The 16586-nt window shown below is 39.7% G+C and overlaps 1 protein-coding gene across 9 annotated transcripts in view; it reads right to left on the bottom strand.

The window, feature by feature from the left end:
• Positions 1 to 7058: 7058 nt before the first annotated feature.
• LOC138751912 (leucine-rich repeat-containing protein 4C-like) overlaps positions 7059 to 16586 on the bottom strand; it is a 568103-nt gene continuing 558575 nt past the window's right edge. For 7 of the 9 annotated variants that reach the window (XM_069914885.1, XM_069914868.1, XM_069914859.1 and 4 more), the window contains one exon: positions 7059 to 9427. In XM_069914885.1, the coding sequence (XP_069770986.1) occupies positions 7456 to 9378 (1923 nt within the window). In that variant the 5' untranslated portion in view covers positions 9379 to 9427 and the 3' untranslated portion in view covers positions 7059 to 7455. Of the gene's footprint in view, positions 9428 to 12523; positions 12614 to 14032; positions 14282 to 16586 lie in introns of those variants that run through there. The other 2 variants (XM_069914911.1, XM_069914919.1) reach the window with 2 other exon arrangements.

The raw sequence follows: 16586 nt of genomic DNA, 5'->3' as shown, positions 1-16586 counted from the left end.
TGAGGTCAAGTCTTACCCTAGTCGTTTGAGCGCAAATATCCAGGCCGACATTCCAATGCAGTGATTCAAAGGGTGGGAAAGTGAACTGTAATCTTCAAAAGACAGGTCAAATCCAGCCTGTGTCACTAATGAACAGATAACAAATCAAAATATGATGAAAATACATTATTTTATCAGAGATGCTCATCAGTGCTTTGCCGAAGGTTAAACTCCAGTAGCGCTTCTTTTGCAAATCCTGTGAAAAGCAGTAATTAAAGACGTAGACTACCCAAGAGGCACAAAGAAAACTTCGCAAAGATGTAGCCAGCAATAGGTTAGGAGGAGGAACAGCAGGGTTGTGCAAATTACAGTATTCATGTCTAGGAACAGGTGGTGGAGCCCATGACATTAAACAGCTCACTCCTTGCATAGAAATGTTCACTACATTATTTGGAAAAGGAACTGGGAGATTTTAGAATTGTCAAGTGATAATGGAAGGGAGGAAACCTGATGATTTTGGCATGCCATAGCTGATTAGCTTAATATATTGTGCATGAAAGTATCGTCCACATGTTGTGAAAGGTACTTCCAATGAAAATCACTTAAAAATGATGTGGTCAGATAATCTCAGTTGTATGAAATGTAGTTATTTTGCTATTTTCCTTATGAGAACAAGTTGGTTCACTGTTCAATTTGTGTTGAACTTCATGTTGTTTTCAGTACAATAAAAATCTATTATATCACCACCATTAAATCGCTGTCCTGTAATTGACCTCAGTTGGCAATGAGGTAAAATGCCTTTTATTTTTGGAGTTCTCACTTGTTCTGCATTCTATTCATCCTAGTAAATGAAACATGCTCAGTTTTACTATTCCGACACAACTGTGACCGTGACTTTTTCCATAGCTGCTTGAAGATGTGGCAGAAGGTGGCTCAGGAGGGAACAACTACTGAAATTCCAAGCAACTCACTTCAGTCATAAATTACTTTCTCATTTGACTTCAGCTGTGAAATGCTGAATAAGTTTGTCATTAATGGTCATTAGCGAGAGGATTTTCAGCAATCTAAAATCAGTCTTCTCACCTTTTCCTATTTAATTTCTCTTTCAGAGGAAAATAATTCTCAGATATATTAATCCACTTAAGTATATGTTCAGGAAATCTTTACTTATCTTACCAGCTCCTGTGGATTCCACTGCAATGTTAAAGATACTGAACTTTCAGAAAGTTTCTCTCTATTTTCCAACAAGAATACTTATGCATTGTTTTGAATGGAGCTTCAGTACAAACTCCCAAAATATACATCTGTTTCAATATTGTGTTCTGCAGTCTGCCTTTATTCCAGCATTGATAATCCAAGCACCACTTCACTTGTGAATCTCCAGGGGGTCATCTACTGCATCGGGTGTTCCGGTTGTGATCTCTTCTACATCGGGGAGACTGGACGCACGCAGTCCAGTTGAGCATCTCGCCGCTGTCTGTGACAATAGCTGGGATCTCTCAGTGGCCATCCATTTCAATTCCCCACTCCATTCCCTTACTGACATGACTGCCAGACTGAGACCAACCCCAAATTGGAGGAAGAGCACATCAACCTGTGTCTGGCCACCCTTCAGCTGGATCACATTAAAATCGACCTCTCTAGTTTCCGTTACCCCCTTCCAGCTCCTTTTCCTTTGTCTCCTATCTTCCAACTCTGTCTCTCCCTTATTTTTTTGCTGTCTCCTTTCCTACAGCTGTGCTACCTCAGATCCAAAAACAACCCCCTTTCCCCAGTCAATTCTCACCTTTCCTATCTCCTGTGCCGATCACATCCAATTAACACCTTATGTCTGCTGGTCTGTACTCCTCTTCCTGTCCATTCTTCCCTTCTCCCCTGCCTTTTAATTCAGACACTTTCCTCCATTTCACTCTTGCCGTTACTCAGGCCTGAAATGTTGGTTATGACATATAACTTAACCTCCTATGGATACTATGAGATGCTAAGTTTCTCCGTCATTTCTGTGTTTTTTTTTACTATAATCACAGCATCTGCAGTTTTCATGTTTCACTCTTTATTGCCCCATGATTACACCATGTTTTAAGTGTGTACTGGAGCTAGTTCATAAAATCAAATCAATCACAAGCAGAATTCGTAAGCTTTCTGACAATATCTTAGAGAATTATGTATAATAATTTTCCATTGTGGGGTTGGTGAGTCTGATTCTGAAACTTTGAGGAATCATCAATTTGAGTCTGCTCTACCATTTAAGATAATCTTTGCTGATCAGTTAATTCTGTATCCAATCCTGCCTTCTCCCCATACCCTTGACTTTGTTTAGCATTAAAAAGAGATCAGCCTTCTTATAACCATATAACCATATACAGCACAGCACAGAACAGGCCAGTTTGACCTTACTAGTCCATGCTGGAACAAATCCCCACCCTCCTAGTCCCACTGACCAGCACCTGGTCCATACCCCTCCAATCCTCTCCCCTCCATGTAGTTATCCAATCTTTCCTTAAATGTAAATAACATCCCTGCTTCAACCATCTCCACTGGAAACTTATTCCACATCCCAACCACCCTTTGCATGAAGAAATTTCCCCTCATGTTTCCCTTAAAATTTTCCCCCTTCAATCTCTGGTTTGAATATCCCCCACTCTTAATTGAAAAAACCTATCCACATTGACTCTCTCTGTCCCTTTTAAATCTTGAACACCTCCATCAAATCCCCCCTCAATCTTCTACGCCCCACAGAAAAAAGCCCCAGGCTGCTCAACCTTTCTCTGTAACTCAAACCCTGAAATCCTGTCAACATTCTCGTGAACCTTCTCTGCACTCTCTCTATTTTGTTTATATCCTTCCTATAATTTGGTGACCAGAACTGCACACAGTATTCCACATTTGGCCTCACCAATGCTTTGTACAATTTCATCATAACATCCCAACTCTTGAATTCAATACTCCGATTTACAAAGACCAACATTCCAAATGCCTTCTTCACCACTCTCTCTACCTGAGTATCAACTTTGAGGGTACTATTTACCATAACTCCTAAATCCCTTTGCTGCTCTGCACTCCTCAATTGTCTACCATTCAATGTATATGACCTATTTAGATTTGCCTTTCCAAAATGCAACACTTCACACTTATTCGTATTAAATTCCATCAGCCATTTCTCAGCCCACTCCTCTAGCTTTCCTATATCTCTTTTTAAGCTATGGTAATCTTCCTCACTGTCTACAATACCACCAATCTTTGTATCATCTGCAAACTTACTTACCCTTCTTCTAATTCGTTAATATATATAACTAGCAATAGTGGACTCAGGACCGATCCTGAGGAACTCCATTCGTCACCGGCCTCCAATTTGACAAACAATTTTCTACCACTACTCTCTGACACCTCCGAACCAACCATTGTTGAATCCATTTCACTATCTCCTTATCTATACCTAATGCCTCCACCTTTTTTCCTAACCTCCTGTGGGGAACTTTGTCAAAAGCTTTACTAAAGTCTAAATAGACAACATCCACAGCCTTCCCTTCATCAGTCTTTTTTGTAACCCCCTCGAAAAACTCTGTAAGGTTTGTTAAGCATGATCTACCCCTGACAAAACCATGCTGACTACTACCTATCAATACCTGTTCTTCCAAATATTTGTAAATGCCATCCCTCAGATCACTTTCCATCAACTTACCCACCACAGATGTCAGACTCACAGGTCTATAATTTCCAGGCTTACATTTGGTCCCTTTCTTAAACAGGGGAACAACATGAGCCACCTCCAATCCTCTGGCACTGCCCCTGTGACCAGTGACATCATAAATATCACTGTTAATGGCTTATTCACAGATTGCCTTCCACCGGCTTTGGTGATAAAGAATGGCACAGGTTCGCCATACATTTTTCTTGACCTTGGTGCTGAACAACACAGCCATTGAGAACATCATTCATATTTCTAGCACAGTAAGAAAGTTGTATGTTCAGTCTGAACTTGATACTATATAGAGTTGTGGCTCTATAAAGTTCCTGCTGGATAGAAAAGCTGATTTAGGAAAAAAAAATAACAATAGGTATAGTTGAAGCCCATTCCAACAATTGAAACTGTGCCCAATTACATCCAATTAACTATCAACCCTATATGTCTTTGGACCTTGGGAGGAAACTGGAGAAAACAACATAGGTCACAGGGAAAACATACAAACTCCTTACAGTTGCAAATTTGAACCCATGTTTCTGGCGCTGTAACAGCGCTGTGCTAACCATGCCACCCAACAATAAATATATAACAGGGAAACTCCAAATTTCATTAATTAGTACATTTATAACCAGGTCACTGCAATTGTAGGAATGTCAAAAAATGCAGTAGAAATCAATCCCTATAATTATATATTTTCAGAGTTATCCTTGCCAGTAATCCTTTTGAGTAAAATGTTCTCAAATTTTCCGATACATCTAAAGTTATGTTTTGTACCACCTTTAAACAAAGATATTATTTTTATTCAATTGTCATATTCTTATCTCTCCCTCTTCAACTGTGGTTACTTTCTCAAATCTAACCACTCAGCTACTTTGCGTGAATTACTTAGACCTTTGAATAATATCGCAAGATGTAACACTTGGGGGCTACTGTTACCATGGAGAATCTACAGTTACAATTTAGCATTGGATTTCAGTTGGTGATGCAAATTATATTAAATAAAACAATAGAGCACAGTACAGACCCTTTGGCCCTTGACATTGGCAGCATATTGCATGAGAAGCTCTCCTTACCTTCATAAAATAATCTAGATTTGTGATCCTCAGAAATCAGTTTTTCACTGGAAAAAATTCCATAATTTCTATTTTCCTTGAACATTTTTTTTAATAAGGACATCCAAATATTTATTTTTAATTTGCATTATTCTTTTACTCCGCTAAAGGGATTCTACCTAGTGATGAGCATTCTCTGTTCCTGCCCAGAAGATTATTCCCTTTTAATTCAAAGTAGCTTAGTCAATATGTTAGTTACACATAGGTCTGTCCATTGTAATTCCTCCATTCTTCAGGACTGATATGCAATGTGTCCTTCTCAGAATACCTGAACAAGCTTTTCAGCATGTTTAAATCAATCACCAATCAATATTCTCAAGGCCTCCCTGCCAAAAAAAAAGTTGAAATTGACCTCAACTTGCATTGTTAACCTCCTGGAGACCTGGTGTAGCCTGGGTCCATGATAGGAAAGAGAGAGAGAGAGAGAGAGAGAGAGAGAGAGAGAGAGAGAGAGAGAGAGAGAGAGAGAGAGGGAGGGAGGGAGGGAGGGAAAGAGAGAGAGAGAGAGAGAGAGAGAGAGAGAGAGGGAGGGAGGGAGAGAGAGAGAGAGGGAGGGGGAGAGAGAGAGAGGGAGGGGGAGAGAGAGAGAGGGAGGGGGAGAGAGAGAGAGAGGGAGGGGGAGAGAGAGAGAGAGAGAGAGAGGGAGGGAGAGAGAGAGAGAGAGAGAGGGAGAGAGAGAGAGAGAGAGGGAGGGAGAGAGAGAGAAAGAGAGAGAGAGAGAGAGAGAGAGAGAGAGAGAGAGAGAGAGAGAGAGAGAGAGAGAGAGAGAGGGAGAAAGCAGAGAAAATGGATCTTCCACTCTCTTGGGTGAAAAGTTTCAAAGATGTCAAAAATATCATGATGTTTGAGTGAGGAGCTGCTTCCAATAAGAGCATAACAGAAGCCCAACAACTTGTATTCTGAGACCATTTTGAGGTTTCAAAATGACCTAGTGTTTTCCTCTGGAGCAGTGGTAAATTGAGGTTAATTGGTGACACTGCAAATTACTTTTTCCAATGACATCTTGGAAGCTCAGACCACATATCTGGATAAAACAAAAGGCACTCTAAATATTAATGTAAATCTATTCACATAAAATTATATTCTTCAAAGAAGATGTTATTTTATTCCATTAAGGGCATCAGAGGTTTTTAAAGACTGTAAACAATATGGCTAAATATCATCATTCAGGGAGAGGGAGAGAGAAATGAATGACTGGCAACTGATACAATGTGAAGATTGGCTATCCTTATTTTTACATGAAATATTCAGGGTAACACAAATAAACTTTTTACAGGATTCAAACCCCAAGTGCCTTTAAAGGCTAGTGGTTATTATTTATGTTGGCATGGAAATGGAACAGATTGTGCGTCTGCATTGATGGCAAGGTGATGCATTTTTTGCTTCAATTGACCACCTTTCTCACATTGCATGATACTTTTGGGACAGGAACTTTACTCAGTAATAGTGTAGAAATTCAATATCTGTCTAAATCAGACCGATCAGAGTTTTTTTTTGGGGGGGGAGATATTATACAAATAAAAATAAAATGTCTTTTCAATCCACCAGGATAAACAGAAAAAAAATGCATATGAAAACAACGTGGCAAATAGTGCACTATGACTTAATACTACCTATAACCTATTTTAAAATAAGGTACATTTCTAACCCCTGATAAAGAGATTCCATGTACAATCTTCACTTTTGGATATGGCAGAATGAACATGTTATCTGATAGGACTCCAGTGGAATAACCTTTACTGTGAAGTAGGTTTCACATCTTCAAGTGGCTCCTGCTCACATGCTGAATGCTCTTCTCAAAAACCGACAACAATTATATGTTTAGTCCCCATGTATTCAATGTTGAGTAGGTTTTGACCGTAAATTATATTTGTCTTTGCACCATTTTGTCCACAACATTTGTTACCTTTGAAACAGCTACTTGCCACACCTCCATCACCTTGTGCTATGTTAACATGACAAAATGGGAAAAAGATAAATCAGTTATAGTACCAATTAAATTAGATTTGAGCTAACCAAGTTTGAAGTATCGATTCTCTCAAAACTGGGTTAGTATGTTACAGAATACTGCAAATACAGTGTCAAATTCCAACTTCAGAACTATTAATTTTGATATCTGAAGGTACTGAAAACCAACAATAGTTTATTTATAACCTTATTTAGTACTTAACTACAAATTCTGGATCTAGAATTGTTTAAAAGATCATGGGTATGTGTTTTTTTTTGTTTTTTTTTACAAGCAATCTTCACAGAATGATTCTGTTTGTAAATATAGAACAAGATGATACATGGAAAATAAAAGATTTAATATAAATCTACCTCTAATACTGCATTCTCTGTCATTACCGGTGAAAGAGTCATGAAATAACAGAAAGAGACAAAACAGACTGAATCTCACCACTAGAATTCACCATAAAAACCCCATGTGAAACATAATCCTTACAAAATATCTGAATAGTCCCTTAGAGAATCAAAATCTCCTATGAAAAACATGGCGATGACTAAATTATTGGGCGCAGCATCATGTCAAATCGGTGTTTAAAATACACATAATTGTCTCTGTTTTAGATCACAATAGAATTATTTTTAATAAATAAACCTCTTTAAAGACACTTTTAAACAGTAGAATCAGCCTTGTCCTGTTTGTCATTTGTAAATTTCTGTATTTTATCCCCCCATTCATATTTGTGTCTCTTGCACATTGTCTTTAGAGTTCATTGGCATCAATAATGGTTCATGCACAGAGCTGTGTAATGAGTTAATTGTGTTTACTGTAGTGGTGTGGTTGAATGGAGCTTTATAAGAGTTATAATGGTTCATATACTCATGCTCTATAGTGGGCATGGTCAGGTGACTCTCCACTGCAGTACTTCCTGCGATGTCATCTTCTGCATTGATGATCTCGATGGTCCTGGTAGGAGCATGGTGATTCTGGTGGTGATGTTGCTTGCGCATTTTGTAAAAAATGATTAACATCACTGCTGCCATAAGTGTGATGGCGACAAAGCAACCAATAATAATTTTTGTGGTTTTCATCACCTCATCTAAGCCAGGCATGAGGTTTTCTCCTGCATCTGTAATAGCAACCGTGATCGTCTTTTCCGTTGACTTTGCGCTCCGAGGAGTCAAGGAGGTTGTTACAAATGTTGTATCCCACTCGCTGAAAGGTGTAGGCCTGAACCGGTCATCTGTTGTGTGTACCTGCACGGATGGCTCCATGGTCTCCACTGTGACGGTTGTAAAGTAAGTGAAAGTACTGTTTTCTGTCGCAGTCACATTCAGTGTGGCTGATGCTGTTGTATTCCCTGCTGAATTGCTAACCAAACACGTATACAATCCTGTGTCCTCGGCGGTCACGTTGGTAAAGTTCAATGTGCCATCATTCAGCACGGAAATACGCACTTTATAAGCTCCATGAGTCATTATTGTGCCGTTGGGAGTAATCCAACTCACTGAGGTCATGGAGGTTGATGCTCGACATTTCAACTCTGCTGCCATTCCTTCAGTCAGATTGAGATCTGTGGGAGCCTCGACAATCACTGGAGCATAGCAGTTGAATTTGTTCTGGTCCAGTTCTCCAATATAATTCCCTTTTAAACTAGGAGGGGCATGACACCGAGCGCAACAGGTTGTGTTAGAGGGTACAATTTCCTTCAGCCACCAGCTCAGCCACAAGATGTCGCAGTTGCAGTTCCATGGGTTGTGATGCAAGTGGACCCGCTCTAGGTGATGAAGGGGTGTGAAGAGGTCATGAGGCAGCAGGGTCAGGTTATTGTGTGCCAGGTTAAGCTCTATTAGTGACTGAAGGTCATCGAAGGCATTCCTCTCAATCACCTGGATTTGAGCATGCATCATCCACAGTTTCTGCAGGTTAGTTAAACCCTGAAAGGAGCCCGGTCGGATTAATGAAAGCCGATTCCCTGATAGTTCCAGTTCCTCCAATTTTATCAGAGGCATGAGATTTGGGATTTCCCGAAGATTACACATACCAAGGTTCAGATATCTTAAATTTGACAGACCTTCAAAGGCTCTGTCTGAGATATATTCAAGTCTTTTAAGCTCACCTAAATCTAATCGCCTTAGAGAAGGAATTCGATTGAAAGCATATGATGGTATGCTTTCAATTGGATTATTTCTCAACCACAGCTCCTTCAGTTTGGATAGGTACTCAAAGGCTCCACTGGGGATGGTGGACAAGCGGTTGTCAAATAACTCCAGGGTGTTTAGATTTGTCAGACCATTGAAAGCCCCAACCTCAATCTGCCGGATGTGGTTTTTACTTAACTGTAGTATCTCCAAGTGCCTTAAATGCTTGAAACTGTCAGCTTTGATTACTTGGACCCTGTTTTCTTGCAGGTTCAGGTAGCGTGTATTGATGGAGATGCTATCTGGCACTTCCCGCAAGTTTCGTCGTGTACAGATCACTTTACTGAATTGGTTACTACAAGAGCACACAGAAGGGCAGGTCTGAGCTCTGACCAAACCGGCCACCACAAGAAGTTGTAGAGCCAACAGCAGCACAAATAAGGGGTCGAGTATGGCCCTGTTAAACTTTGGACCTATCATCATCTGCTGTGGATGCAATGTCATCTTGTTCAACATTCATAATTTATTGGATGTTGTTTTCTTGAGTTCAGGCTATTAGTGTAATCTGAAAAACAAACAAAAATGGAATTAATATATGAACCAGATTATTCACATTGCATATCCTGTTCATGTTTATCCTTCTCACTTCTTTAACACCTGCAATATTCCCCACTAGCACAAGCTGAATGCCCATGGATGGATGATATCGACATTTAAACTACAAGAGACTTGGATAGACATATCAATGGAATTAATATATTTTTTTAAAAATATCCTTAAATATATGTTGATTCCTAACTAAATTAAATGAGGCTATGAATTTGAAATGCAGTTAGGCCAGTGGTTCTCAACCTTTTTCTTTCCACTCACATACCACTTTAAGTATTCCCTATCCCATAGGTGCTCTGTAAGGGATTGCTTAAGGTGGTATGTGGGTGGAAAGAAAAAGGTTGAATCGTACCTAATTGACTCGTTATGTGCACGGTTTCATAACTCCAAAGGAAATGGGCCAATGACAATTTTTCTCAAGCAAAATATTTCATTAACAATTGGATCTAGAGCAGTGATTCTCAACCTTCCCTTCCCACTCACAGACCACCTTAAGCAATCCCTTACTTATCACAGAGCATCGATGGCTTAGGGATTACTTAAAGTGGTCTGTGAGTGGAACGAAAAAGGTTGAGAACCACTGAAGTGGAATTCATTGCCACAGAGGACAGTAGAGGCAGGTTCATTAAATATATTTAAGAGGGGATTAGATCTATTTCTTCAGTATAAGGGTATTAAAGGTTACAGAGAGAAGGCGGGGTACTGAACTTTAAGATCAGCCATGATCTCGTTCAATGGCGGAGCAGGCTCGAAGGGTCGAATGACCTACTCCTGCTCCTATCTTCTATGTTTCTATGTTTCTATATTTAGGCAATGGGAGAAAGTGAGGGAGTGATGGAACAAATTACTCTTTAAAGTTTCAATTACGTAAGTGTTCTCAGGTGACTTTTTGTTAACTTTATTGCTTCTAATTTTTTTTTGTTCAATTGTAATAGTTTTTAAATTTGTATGATAGAAATGTTTAAAAACTATTAATATTTCCTCATCGTATTTACAATCAACAGAAATTGGAATGGAGGTTAATACTTTCAGTGCAGATTTTGCAGCAGAGCTTGCTCACTGAAATATGTTGGATGCCCTGTATACCACCGCAATGAAATTGTGGATGCTTTAGGCCAGGTAGTCAAATCCTTTCTTAATCTGAACATAGAACTCACATGATTCAATATTACTATAAAAGTTATGTCTGAAATGTTTGATCATTTAAGGAATCCTTTATCTGTTGTTTGAACAAAGATATATTTTTTTTTGTTTTTTGCAATGGATCAATCTCTCTTTTAAAGTGGTAGAAAAAAAAATACAGAAAATAATTGTCCAAGTACTTTGCATAGTGTCACATCTGGTATTGCATTATGCAATACTACAAATCTTTCCGATGTGTAGTTGCCCATAATCTCCATTAAAAAAATATAAATAATCAATGCAATGCAGAGCAGAAGATTCACTTTCGCCAGAAATTTCAAGTGTGGCAAAGCCCCTTTCAAAGGACGAACTGAGGCAAATTGCAATGATGCTTTTAAAGGAACACTGGAAGGATATGCAGAAGAGGTCAGTTAAATGAGGTGGAGAGGAACCTGGAGCATAACCAAGAGCACTGTTGAATTGAATGGCTTTCTTCAGTGCTGCAACTTCAATTTAATTTTGCAAGACTTTAATGTCTTCACCTTCACTGAGATGCAATGCTTTATATGGTGTGGCAGCAGGACTCGGTGAAGGAGAAGACATTAAAGTGGTAGCGACAGTAAAAGCAGAAATTTACTTCTAGATTAATATCACTACAGCATCATTCTATCAGAAAGATTAATTTTAAATAGACCCCTTCCTAATAGGTATGTGTAATTCAACAACTCCAAAGTTTACATAACTAGAAACAACTGCAGAATAAAGAATGATAAGAGAATATAGGATTTCAGATTTATTGTCAGAGAACATATCATATGCAACCCTGAGATACTTTTTACTGCGGGGTCAGGCAGATTTACCACTTACTGGTAGCGCAAAACAACTGTACTCAACGTTCACATGTAAACAAAGAAATGAAAGCAAACTCTAATACAGAGAGAAAAAAAATTAATACAGTGCAAAAGTAAGATTCCTTAAATGAGTCCCTGATTGAGTTTGTTGTTGAGACTCTGATGGTGGAGGGGTAGCAGCTGTTCCTTGGTGGTGCGAGTCTTGTGGTGCAGAAAGAACAGGGCATACTGTGTGGTGTGAACTGTCGATGATTGCCGCTGCTCTCTGAAGGCAGCGATCCCTGTAGATATTCTCGCTGGTGGGGATGGTTTTGCCTCAGATGTCCTGGGCTTTACCATCAGGGGTACTGGTGTCCCTACACCAAACCGTGATGCAGCTGGTCAGCACACTTTCTACCATACATCTGTAGAAATTCGCCAGGCTTACTGATGCCATAACAAACATCCGCAAACATCTGGGGAAGTAGAGATGCTGAAACGCATGGTAAAGCAAATTGCTGGAAGATCTCAACAAGTCAAGCAATGTCTGTGGAGGCAAAGGGATAGTCAATATTTGGGTTGTGACCCTGCATCAGGTTTGGTGTAGATACTGCTCAACTTGCTAAGTCTTGCCAGCAGTTTGCTTTTACAGATTCCAGCATCTGTAGGCTCTGTGTCTCTTATTTATGGTATAAAGGGTGCAGTATGATTAGTATCACAGTTAGTACAATGCTATGACAGTGCCAGTGACCTTGGTTTGAATCTAGCTGTGTTTGTAAAGAGTTTGTATTTTCTCTCCATTTCTGTGTGGAGTGCTCTGGTTTGTTTCCTTTTTTTAAAAAAAATTAGACATACAGCACAGCAACAGGCCATTTCGGCCCACGAGTCTGTACTGCCCAATTTACACCCCATTAACCTACACCCAGGATACCAGAGCCCCTGGAGAAACCCAATGCAGGCATGGGAAGAAGGTGCAAACTCCCTACAGAGAGCGCAGGACTCGAACCATGGCCTGAACCCAATCGCCGGTACTGTGAAGGCACTGCACTAACCACTATGCCAACCGTGCTGCCCCTACATCAGATACGCTGCCCTCTCACCATCCAAAAATATCTGAAATTTGTTGGTCAATCGTTGTTTTGGGTGGTAGAAGATCGTGGGTTGGAAGGGCCTGTCACCGTGCTGCAGGTCTAAAAAAAATAAGATTTAGATTTAAAACATTAGTGAGACCATAGCTGTAGTACTGTTTATAGTTTTGTTAATCACCCTAAAGGATGGGCATGATGGCACTGGAGAGGGTGCAGTGGAGATTCATCAAGACATTGCCTGTGATCGAGTCTTTCAGCTATGAGAAGAAATGAATAGTCTGGCAGAGGGAGTAGAGGGGTGATCAGGGAATGTGAAATGATAAAGGACATTGAGTGGATAGAAAGAAACCTTTCTCCATTGCAGAGGCATATAAAACCAGAACACAGAGGTTTTTTTTTTAAAAAGCAGGTTATTTAAAGGGGATTGGTAGAGGATTTATTTTCAGCCAGAGGGTGACTGTCATTTGGAATACATTCTCTGAGAGTGTGCTGGAGGCAGTGCTTTTTACATTTAGAATACAGCATGGACCTGATGGTCTGAAGAGCATGTTTTGAGCTGTGATGTAATGATTCTATGACACCACGATTCTATGACTCAATGCCTTTATCATCCTGTGGGGTACCATTGATCAGGGACTCAAGTGGACATGCACATAAAATCTCTGTCTTCAGGAGGAGATCGGTGTCTCGGCATGCTGGAGTATATCTCTCACTTCCTGGGATCTCAAAGTCTTCTGATTCTTGGCACAAATCACAAGAATGATAAGATACTCTGCACTTACTTGCATTTGTGCAGCACCGTCAACACACAAGAAATTCTATAACCTCCAGGTCAAAGCAGCCTGCTTGATTGATACCCCTTCCACCACTCTGAACAATCATGCCCTCTATAGGTGGCTAACATTTAATTCAGAATTCCGAAAACTGCAAACTTCAAAAAACCAGCACTTTTTTACAGTAGATTACATCTGCTCATCAAAGTTGGAGTTTGGCATCAAGTATGACCTGACATGACCCTAGCTCACCTCCCATGTATCCTGTCGTGTCGGGTCATGTTCCCCAGATAGTTGTGAAAGTGAGAGAAGCAATAGCTGTGGCAGTAGCTACGATCTTTGAATCCTCTTTGGCCGCAGAAATTGATAAAGGTAGGGTGGGAGATGTGACCTACGTGAATTTTAGCAAGGCACTTTACAAGGTCCCCTATGAGAGACTCATCCAGAAAGTCATGAGGCACTGGATCAGTGGAACCTTAGCCATGTGCTGTCTGCTGCAATTCAAAATGATACACAGAGCACATAAGTCTGAAGTTAAATTCCCTAGTCTTTTTATGGACACAAATCCCCGATGTAATCAATGTAGAGCAGGTGATGCTTCTTTTATTCATATGTTCTGGACTTTCCCTAGTTTGTAAAAATTTTGGAAAGTGGTTTTACAAACATTGGCAAATCTCAATTTAAAATTGGAACCTAGCCCTTTAATTGCTCTTTTTGGAATGTTTTGAGAAGATGATGTATTACTAACTTCAATTCAATGCCGTTTTTGATCTTGTACAGCTGCTGAGATGGTGTGCTCTTCCACTCTCCACGGAGCTTCTGTATGCTTCCAATGCATAGGGTTGAGGTTCTTTGTGTCATAGGCCAGGAATTCTTAAATGTCAGTGAGGATATTGCATTTGTTCTTTCAACACATTATTGAATGTTTCTCTTCATTCATCTAGTACTCATTTCCCATGATAGAACTCAGAATAGTATGCTTGCTTTGGGATTCTGGTGTTGGACCTGCAACATAGAATGCCAGACACAGATGATCTAGAATAACTGAGCCTCATTAATAGGAATGTTGGCCTGGGAAAGGACCCTGATATTAATATGCATTTCCTTACAATGAACCTGGAGTATTTTGTTGAAATAACATTCAATGCATCATTCTAATGGATTCAGATTCTTATAATGAGTACTTTGAGTTTCAGAATATTAATATCTAACATATACGTTGAGTTTAGAGCAATTCCTGTATTGGGTTTCTTCTGCAACAGTGAAAGGTTTGTGAGCTAACTAACTAACATAATTTTGCTTTATCTTGGTTAAAATTGACAGTTTTTATTCATCAAGCTCAACTGTTTCCTGGGGTATTCCAGCCATTTATACACACCAAATTGTTATTCTCAAGATCTAGTGCAAAAAGATTATCCTTCACCTCCCCCTCTCTTGTGTGACTAAAATAACCCCCCCCCAAAAAAAAAATTGTTTGGCTTGCTATTTTAAGTTTATTCTCTCATTATACTTTCAAGTAAAGATGTAGCTCGATGAAAGAATTAAAAAGTTGCAGAGGAGAGCCCTTGGGAATATTGATGTTATTTTGAGAAATCTGGGAGCATTAGTCAACGTTTCAAACTTAAGATTAGAAAAAGAAAGTTTTCCCAAAAAAAGCATGGTTGTCAAAATGTGACAGGCCAAGTGCTAGATGCTGAGGCAATAGTTTAAAAAAATGCAAAATACCACAAGTTCTACAAGTGGGAATAAACACTGAAAATGTTGGAAATTTCTTTGTAATTTAGGCAGGGTCACTGCAACAGTTCATCAGGGTTCATTGGCAATCTGAAATAGAGCATCGTTGGGGTTAAATTTGTCAAGAAACAGAACTGATTTATGTCGCCAGATTGGTGCTAGATTTTTGAGCCAAAGACACAGTGAATCTGCCAGCAATAAGTCAGTCTTATTTGAGAGTTGGAATTGATAACATCCCTGGAACATCTGTGGAAGTGTTTTGAGTGGAAATTAATGCTGAGCTGAAGTTGTGAGCATGTTGAGACTAATCTGATGGTCAATAGGGAGCTGGTCGACTTAAACATTGACTATTGCATGAAGTTTTACCTCATCTGAATGATGTTGATGAACACAAGATGTAGGAAGGCCCTGGACAGCAGGAGAGTGTTTCATAATGCAGCTGCCTCATGGCTATGTGTGATATACAAGCTGTTTATAAATGTGATTCAAAACAACTGGCACTTCAAATTTTGGGTGAAACAGAAAAGTCTGCAGACGTTGTGATTGTAGTGCACACACACTCAGCAAGTCATGCGGCATCGATAGGAAGTAAAGGGTAACTGATATTTTGGGTCTGAGCTCTTTGTCAAGGTATAATCAAAAGGTGGCATGGCTAGTGTAGCAGCTAGTGCTCTGCTGTTGCAGCGCCAGTGACCCGGGTTAGAATCTGCCACTGTTTGTATGGAGTTTGTACAGGCTCCAAGTGTCTGCCTGGGTTTCTTCCCGCCCTCCAAAACGTACCGAATTGTGGGTCAGTTGGGTGAAACTGGACAGCATGGGCTTGTGGGCCTGTTAACATGTTGTATTTCTTTTTTTAAAAATGAGCAGGTGCCTAAATTAGAAGGTGGGATGAGAAGAAGGAGTACAGACTAACAGGTGAGAGGACATAGGTGAATATAGGTGGGAGGGTAGAAGAGATTTAAAAAAAAGCTGACAAATGATAGGAGAAGGGTGTAGCTCTCTGAATGGAGAGGGAAGGGGATGGGGAGACAGAATATTGGGGAACAAGAGAGACCTAGGGAGAGATTTAATGGAAATTGGAAGTTGATATTAATGCCATCCAAATTTAGAAAATAGGATAATGATGATAAAAAGTCGTTGACAAAAAAATAATCTGCTTTTCTCTCTCTGCAGATACTGCCTGATGTATTGAGCATATCCAGTATGTTCAGTCTTAATTAAAGAAACAGAACAAGTAGACCAGTCATCCTCTTGAGCCAGCTCCGTCACTTGGCTTTTCTGACCAATCCCCAAATCCCTTGGATCAGAGTTCCCAAAAGACTAATGATCAATCTTGAATGCACCTCGTTATTGAACATTCACCCCCCAACATCCTTGTAAAACAACTTTCTAATCAAAGAGATCAATTAAAATATTACTTCGGGAAACCAAATCTTCAAAGGAAAAGATACAATCTTTCAATGGTCTTCTCAATAACCAACATTTCCGTACCACTCCTTCTGCAAATACTTCTACACTTCTAACAAACAAATCATGTAGTAATTTCGGAGAAAAGTGATAACTGTTCA

This window comes from Narcine bancroftii, chromosome 1 (assembly GCF_036971445.1).
Source record: "Narcine bancroftii isolate sNarBan1 chromosome 1, sNarBan1.hap1, whole genome shotgun sequence".
In the NCBI taxonomy this organism is placed as follows: domain Eukaryota; kingdom Metazoa; phylum Chordata; class Chondrichthyes; order Torpediniformes; family Narcinidae; genus Narcine; species Narcine bancroftii.
This window is presented reverse-complemented; position numbering and strand designations above follow the sequence as displayed.